The 8,277-nt window shown below is 39.6% G+C and overlaps 1 protein-coding gene across 4 annotated transcripts; it reads left to right on the plus strand.

The window, feature by feature from the left end:
* Positions 1-2,453: 2,453 nt before the first annotated feature.
* On the plus strand, positions 2,454-7,555 carry LOC142957557 (uncharacterized). 4 transcript variants are annotated; one of them, XM_076099461.1, is made up of 9 exons: positions 2,454-2,614; positions 3,805-3,832; positions 3,916-4,091; positions 4,186-4,306; positions 4,473-4,685; positions 4,864-4,947; positions 5,783-5,924; positions 6,142-6,304; positions 6,422-7,555. In XM_076099461.1, the coding sequence occupies exons 3-9, from the start codon at positions 3,961-3,963 to the stop codon at positions 6,654-6,656; spliced, it is 1,089 nt and encodes a 362-aa protein (XP_075955576.1). In that variant the 5' UTR covers positions 2,454-2,614; positions 3,805-3,832; positions 3,916-3,960; the 3' UTR covers positions 6,657-7,555. The 4 variants fall into 4 exon arrangements, with proteins under 4 accessions (XP_075955576.1, XP_075955573.1, XP_075955577.1 ...); XM_076099458.1 differs by having other exon boundaries at positions 2,456-2,614; positions 3,942-4,091; XM_076099462.1 differs by lacking the exon at positions 2,454-2,614 and having other exon boundaries at positions 2,635-3,832.
* The last annotated feature ends 722 nt before the right edge of the window (positions 7,556-8,277 follow it).

Here is an 8,277-nt window from a genome sequence, read left to right on the forward strand (position 1 = left end):
TCTCTTATCTTATCTTAAGACACTTTGGTCCTTTACATCATTTTACATTTATTGAATCTGTTATGAAGGATTCCAATTAGAGAGTTAAACAGTGACAATGCTTGTGATTCCCACACGCCTACAACAATTTACAGCTTGGCGTGCAATAAGATGTGTAATAGTTTCTTTGTGGCTAAACCAAGGATTAGAGATTGGAAATGAACACACATCAGGGCAGAAATCTCACAAATTAAACATTACAGTTCATGAGATGCAACATTACTCAGAACATGACACATAAATCCCTCAGCAAATACAAGATAGGTGATAACTCACCCATTCTGGTTACAGATGTCAGCTGCAACTTTACAGATAGCTGCTGTGCTGAATAAGAGCAGGTCTTCAACAGGGGGTCTGCGGCCCCTAGGGGGTCCGCGGAGGTACCGCGAAATTTTTGGTTGATTAGTTAAACAATTTTTAAAAAACATGAATTTCTCTAAACATGAATCTGTCCATTATTTTAATAGTTCAGTATTGTATGAAAGATAACAGGTATCTTTATGCATGGCAGTGGCACTAATAGGCCATCACTCATTTTTCGTTTCCACATTTAAAATGAAAACATCAGCTTGTATGCATGACTATCATGCAATTAACAGACAATGTTGATATTGGCATTGGTATCAGCTGACAAGGTGTGTTTATAAATGGCAGTATACTCACTGTACCTTGCACATGTTTAAAATAAAAACATGAATATATGAACCTGTGTATTATTTGAATACCTTAGTATTGAATGCACAATAAAGAGGTATACACGGTACTAGGCCCATTTAATATAAAACACAATTTTATACAATATATATAGTCGGGGGTCCCTGCTCCATCACTCTATCAGTTTGGGGGTCCTTGGCCTGAAAAACGTTGAAGACCCCTGGAGAACAACAGTCAAGATGCTGTTTTATACATCACAAGACTCAACACACAGCCTCCTCACAGGTGCTGTCAATCAGCAATCAAGGTCATCAACCAATCACCTGGCATCTCTCAGAACTCTCATCATATCTTTTATTGAGCCTGGACAGCAATTTTAAATGGGGAGTGGAATCTATGTATCACTAAAAGCCACGAAATATGGAGGTTTTTATCAATGAAACAGCTTTTGCCTGTTTTAAACACAGGACAAATTTACAATAATACTCTTAGACCTACATCTACTTCATTGCAGTGTGTGTTTCCCCCATTTCAGCCTGCCCAGAAAGAGACGGAGCGTAGGTTTGTCAATGTCTTTAAGAAAATATCCCTCTCCTTGACCCCATTTTCAATGTTAACACCAGCCCTGAAGCCGAGACATATCACCTAAAACTCAGAACCTTTACTTGCCTCTCAACAGTTCATAATCACTGCGCCATTGTTCAATTTGAAGGTGTAATACAAATTTGTGTAATAACAATTTTTCTGGCTCTCCTGTTGTCCACGATAGTAGTGATCCAGTAGTTTAGTTCTACAAAAGATTCGTATCAAGTAGCTTTTCTCCAGAAGTTAAAAACTCAAAGACTCGGCTCTCCACGGCATGGATGTCCAAGAGGTGTTCAGCTCAAGAGGTGATCCGCTCAAGAAGTGATTCGCTCGTGTTCAGGTCCAAGTGCAGAGTGAGGATCAGAACGTTCTGATCGGCCTTAAGTAACCTTGGTCGGGTCCGTTTCCATGGCATTTAGGGACACGCGGGTGCGTGAGTGCATGCGTGTGATTGGTCAAGACAGAAAGAGAGAAATATGAATTATTTTCTCTTAAATATAATATATTTTAATTTTATTTATACGAGTTATTTTTATTATTTCTTCCAGTGCTCTATTACCATTCAGTAAAGATATGAGGTGTAAACATTACACAACCCGTCTCTGCTGGAGAGAGAGATTATATAAAACCATATGGGACCTTATTAACTGAAATTTAACATAAGTGCAATTTAGCCGCCCTAAATTCACCAGGTTAAAAATAATAGTAATCTTAAATCGAGGTGCATTTACTGATTTTTTTAGAAACATTTTTTAAGCTTTCAGCCACATCACACGGTCTTCCTCGGCAGTTGGTGTCATTATGCTGCCATCAGCTGTCAATACCTGCAGGGGGCAGGTAGCAACTGAGCTATATCCATGACGACTGCGAGATCTAGTTAAAAATCTCCAATAGAAATTAGTAGATTGACCTTGAGTTCTGATTTTTTTGGGGGGGGGGGGTCAACCTACAGTTTCCATTGTCTGGTTTTCTGCTATCTGCATAAAGGGGGTCATTCTCGTAGATGTATTTCCGGGGTATCAGAGCGGAGCTGTTGAGTACAACAAGATAGAAATCCGTCTTTTCCTGAAGTAACTTCACAGATGCAAGTCGCTTTGTTTATTTATTTATTTGGGTACACGCAGAGATGCTCTAATAAATGACGTTTTAATGTAGCGGTCATAGCTTCTGTATTATTTGTATTTTATCTACTGCTTTTTTTCATATAAAAACCTGCAGTCACCTGGCATACGATACTTTGGAGCAGCACCGGAAGTTAAGGAAGATTTCCCTCTCGCTTAGCCGGATACTTTTGTTCTTTGTACGTGTGGGGCCGACGCTGGCTTCTGGAGGACAGGTAACGAGGTTATCCGTGGCATCGGTTCATCCGAATCTAAGGGTTTAATACCGGACCACATTAACCCGGGACATAGGCATTCAGTACTACATATGATTATATTTTGCTATGTTTAGGCTTCCGGGTTTTTTTCCTGACCTTTCCTTTGTTTTCCGAAGCAAATAATAAGTTAAGCTACAAAAACATCTTATATAACGTGAAGTTAACTTTACTTCTACCGTAGCTCACGCCACCGGAACAGTCCTTCCGTTCACACGGTGTTCAGATAGAAAGAGGTCACGTTTAACTTAGCTTTACGACGGAATTGTGAAAAGCAGAGCAACGCAAAATGATGTTTCCTCATATACAATACTGTAGCCTCACTGTAGCTCATAGCTAGCTAGCTAATATCAATTTATAAAGTAACGTTAGTGGCCATTATCAAAGGGTTATGTGCTTCTTTGTGTTATTCTTTAACAGATAAAGCTTCTGATAAGCGACGGTGTTAATGTATAGAGACCCACTAGAGGGCGCCATGTTAACGGTACACACTTAGAAAAAGCTGGGTACTACTTTCTAAGTCACCCATCATTAAGGTTTTATAAATAATAGTTATAAATTATTTATATTTTTACCATTTACTAATGCTCTAGAGATAGGCTACGTCACAAGCCATTCATTAAAACGTTTGGGTTCAAGTTTGTGACACATTTCTCTGGCTGGTAAGTCATTAATATATTCAAATATGAATTAAGGGTAACAAGTGTCTCTAATTAGTTAATAAGTGACCAATAACAAGGTCACGTGTGTCTCACTTTCTAATAAGCCAACAGCAAAACTACTTCATCTGTTATTAGAAATGTCAAAACGTTTTATTTTTAACAATCCATCAAATCTTTAATTGTAAATGTTAATAAGTTATTAATAACATTATTTTGGTCCAGATGCCTTGCAGTATTTTTCTACAAGGTCAGAGGTCAATTAGAACTTTTACCTGGTCAAATAAAAAGTAAAGTATCTGGAGGATGATAACCTAACAGCCCCACATGTGCATGTATTAATAGCTAATTTGTGAACTATAAAACATTAGTCAATTATTTACTAAGCATTAATGAAGCCAGGAGTTACAACTGAACATTTTACATTCAACCTGTTGCGTGTCTGATAACAACGTAACACATGTTTCAAGGTTTCTCTCTTCTTTGTTGTAGGCAAGACAGACGGACTGAACCAGAACATGTAAGAGCCTCTCAAACACATTCTGAAGAGCATTGGGTGATATAACTTTTGAAAGAGTAATATACTAATATATATATATACAGTATATGTATATCTTTTTCTTTTGAAGGTCAGGGTTGAAACATCACATGTCGCTGCCTGTGTCGGTGGGGGTCCTGTTGGTGGGCCTCCCTTACTCCATCTCTCTAGCGGCCCAGTGGCTTTATGGCTGGCCCAACAAGCCCGGATACAAGAAGTACATAGAAGCTCTGAAACCACGGTAACTTGTAAAATACTCCAGATCTCTTCCTCTTGTCTCACTCGTTAAGAAGAGTCTGTTATTAATCCACCTCCATCTTTGGCCTCTTCTACAGACGAATATACTGTTTGACCAAAGCTGTGCTGGAGACTCTCAAATACCTGCAATACGGGAGACTTTACTTTCAGTGGAAGTCATGGTACAAGAATGAGGAGAACCGCAAGCACTACGAGAAGGTGTGTTAATGACGAGTGACGAAGAAGTGTCTTTCCACTGTAGGGGGCCAGACGTTTTAGTAAACATCTAAAATCAAATAATCTTACCTTTATGTTTGTCTCGGCTTTCACTGCTTTGACTAAAGATTGTGTCAAAGTTCACCGTTTTGTCTGTCTGGACATAAAGGGCATCACGTTTGGCCGCCGAAGCAACAAGCTGGACTTGTACCACCCTCCCAACGTGGACAGGTCCAAAGGCGCGCCCGCTCCGCTGGTGGTGTTCATCTACGGAGGCGCGTGGGGCTCCGGAGATCGATCCATTTACTGTCTGCTGGCGAGGCAGATGGCCGAAGAACTGAGCGCAACTGTCATTTGTCCTGATTACTTCGTCTATCCACAGGTAGGAGAGCAACACTCCGTCGTCTTATTGGATTGTTACAGCACATGTATGAATGACTGGAATGTGAACGGTTTCTCATAACTTTGTGAAATATAGGTATGAATTGCAGATAATAAATGTCATAAATCTTACTGTGGTATCTGGACTGACTGCTGGTTCCATCTGATTGCTGATCCAGGCGAACGTTTTAGGCATGGTCCAAGATATTGCCGACTGCTTGGTTTGGGCCCAAGAGAGTGGACAGAAGTTCAACTTTGATAAAGTAAGAAATATATTCATGTATTGCTTAGAAAACTGAAGAAAACCGTCATTGACCATAACATTGACCATTTATTATAAACCAAATCAAGGAGAATTTTTATAGGTGTCATAAATTCATATAAAAGCCTGCAGGTAGCTTACATTTTCCTGAATCCTTTCCAATTATCAAAATCCCTTTTCATGCAGGAAAAAAAAAGTTGTCCAGACACGGAGTACAATGAGAACCACGAATCAATTTTATGGGAAATTTAAAGTGTAACTTCACCCCCAGGTCTGAGGGCCTGAGAGATGAAACCACGCCCACTTCATTTTGTCAAAAGCCAAATATGACAGTTATGGTAGCTTGGAAAATAGTGATATTGCACGAGGCACTGAATTTGATGAATTTACTGTTTGTTTGACCACAAATGAGACAAGACACTAACTAGTCAGCAGCTAAATGAGTCAAATTAAACAACTTAATGTTTCATCTACACACTCAAGTCACAGTTTTGTTTGTTAACTTTATTTTAGTTCATGGCGTAGATTAGTCCCAAATGGTCGGCTCTATCTCAGAACAGGCCCTGAAAGATCAGGGCTGACTTTTAAACAATAGATGGCGATGGTTTTGCCATTTTTATAAGAAATGACAATATCAACACCAGCAACCCTAAAGTGTGCAGTTCTCACAGTTTAAGCTCAAATCATGAATACATTCTAAACTGACCCAATCATAATCAGTTTCTAATTAACTAATAAAATAATGATGTTTTGGGAGCCCTGATCCTCAGTCACCCAGTGTTCACTGTAGATAATACGTCATTACACATGTCTTGTTTTTTTTCTGCCATTTATAGGACAACATAGTATTAATTGGCCATTCGGCGGGTGCTCATCTGTGCGCACTGACCACGCTGTTTCTCATCGATGCAAGAGAGGAGCTTTTCTTAGAGGCGAGCCAGGAGAGGGACGTCACGCTGGCCATAAGAGGAGTCATTGGTGAGCATCACTGTTTCAGTGTTGACCGTGTTTTAAGCTTATGTGAACTCAACTTTAATACATTCATGCGTGCCACAAAGATGCTTTCGTCGCATGAATGTATTCTATGACCTGAGGTCTTCAAACACAAAAGTCCTTTAATCATCTTTCAATCTTCTTATTTTCCTTGGATTCACTGCCTGGATTTATTAATGGTAATCTTCCATATTTCTGACAGGTCTGAGCGGCGTGTACAACGTCATGGACCACTACGAGCACGAGCAGAAGCGGGGAGTGGAGTACGTCTCCACCATGCACAAAGCCATGAATGGAGTGGACAACTTCCCGTACTACTCACCGACACACCTACTGAAGGAGTTAAGCCGGGACAAGCTGGACAGGTGAGACCCCCCCCCCAAAAAAAAGGACCAAAACTAAAATGATCTTTATGAAACCTGTTGCATCTATTATTCTTTTTTTTTTTTTTAAACACCCACAATCCTCTCTGGTTTTGCCAGAGTGCCTCCGTTCGCTTTGCTCCACGGGACCGACGACATCATCGTGCCTGTCGCTTCCTCTGCGAAGTTCTGCGACCTCCTCACCTCGCTGTCCGTGAAGGTGTCGCTCTACCTGCTCCCCAGGGTGGACCACACCGAGATCGTCACCGACCTCATGGTGCCGGACCGCCGCTTCTACCATCCCATCTACAGCTGCATCAAACAGGAGTACAGGAAACTGCTGGGCGCCTGCTGACGACCCATCGGATCCATCCATCCATCCATCGCTAGTATTTACTGATTGTGCCATACTCTTACTTTGTTTACATCACCTGCTCTAATACCTCAACATGAATCATATTTAGCCTTGATTTCTACTCGGTTGTGATTACATGATCATGATTTATGTTTTTGAACAGATGATCATTTTGTAAATCCAATCTGATTGATTTTTGATCTACTTTCTTGAAAAAGGACATTCCTTGTGGACTGCAGTCTGGATGACGTCATTCTAATATTGTCTTGGAGAGATGTTAGCCAGTTCACAGTAAAGTGAAATCAATCTATAACAGTATTATGATACATAATACTGATATAGGAGTACAGTTACGACAATTCCATTTATTTTCTATAGCCCAAAATCACAAATTTGCCTCAGAGGGCTTTGCGATCTGTACACATGTGAGATCGATCCTCTGTCCCGGGACCCTCACATCGGAACAGGAAAAACTCCCCCAAAAAACCCTTTAAGTGGGAGAAAAGAGGAAGAGACCTTATGGAGAGCAACAGAGGAGGGATCCTCTCCCAGGATGGACACAAGTGTGACAGATGTCATGTGTACAGAACGAACAACACAACAGAGTTACAACACATTCAATGCTTATGACATAAATTATTCATGTAATGAGAGTAGCAAGCACAATAATGATGGAAAAATTACGACTAATAATAATAACAGCAGAAGTGGATGTAGTAGAATAACAATGACAACAAAAGCAGTAATGCTTATTGGTTATACATGTGGTCCCGACATGTCGTAATGACACTGCAACATTTTGATCAATCAACCTGCATGTTTTTATTAAATGAAATTGTAATATATTTTCTTGAATAACTATTTCTTCACCTCAGACACATTAAACCCACGTGAAGGAACTGATTATTGTTTTGTATTTGTTGCCAAGCAGCAGCACTTGCAGTAAGTACCAATATATATAAACAACTAGAAAATCATGTATATTGTTAGTTGCACAATTGTACATTGTTTTTACAATATGCTTGTACTTAAAATTTTGCATCTGAAGTTTGTTCCATACATGCCATACTTTTAACATATATCGTCAGTAAGGTAATAATAAATAATAAAATCATAAATATACATTGTTGAGATGTACAAAACTCCACTGAAGCAGGCAATATCATGCAAGAGAACATGCACATCATGATTACATTCAAATACATGCATTACACATTTATCTACATCATATACATACATACACATTTAAAACATAAATGAAAGATTTTTCCATGGCTACATTCTGCTGCAGGGACTGGGCATAAACTGGAAATTACAATATTCATTATGTTGCTTTGGAGCTAAATCTAAAATGCTAAATGTTCATGCATATTGATTGGTATCTATTGTATGAACTGGACTGTATGAAAATGACTGAGTCAGGGAGGGAGGCAGAATCATATCATGTATATAAGAAGTGGACAAAGTTTACGTGACGTCACACATTGGTTTGTGGAATGCCGTTTTGAAGCCATCTTGGTTTTTGGAACCATCACTAAGTACAACTAAAACATGAGTAAGACATTTTTAGGTGACTATAGTGACTAATTCCAGCAACTAGCCACTCGGCTGGGTGCGGGAG

This window comes from Anarhichas minor, unplaced genomic scaffold (assembly GCF_050575085.1).
Source record: "Anarhichas minor isolate MPS153535 unplaced genomic scaffold, ASM5057508v1 ptg000025l, whole genome shotgun sequence".
Lineage (NCBI taxonomy): Eukaryota > Metazoa > Chordata > Actinopteri > Perciformes > Anarhichadidae > Anarhichas > Anarhichas minor.

Coding starts and splice junctions, on each gene's coding strand:
- LOC142957557 (XM_076099458.1), top strand. Junction 4,948..5,782: donor AGAAGTTCAACTTTGATAAA/GTAAGAAATATA, acceptor TGCCATTTATAG/GACAACATAGTATTAATTGG. Junction 5,925..6,141: donor GGCCATAAGAGGAGTCATTG/GTGAGCATCACT, acceptor TATTTCTGACAG/GTCTGAGCGGCGTGTACAAC.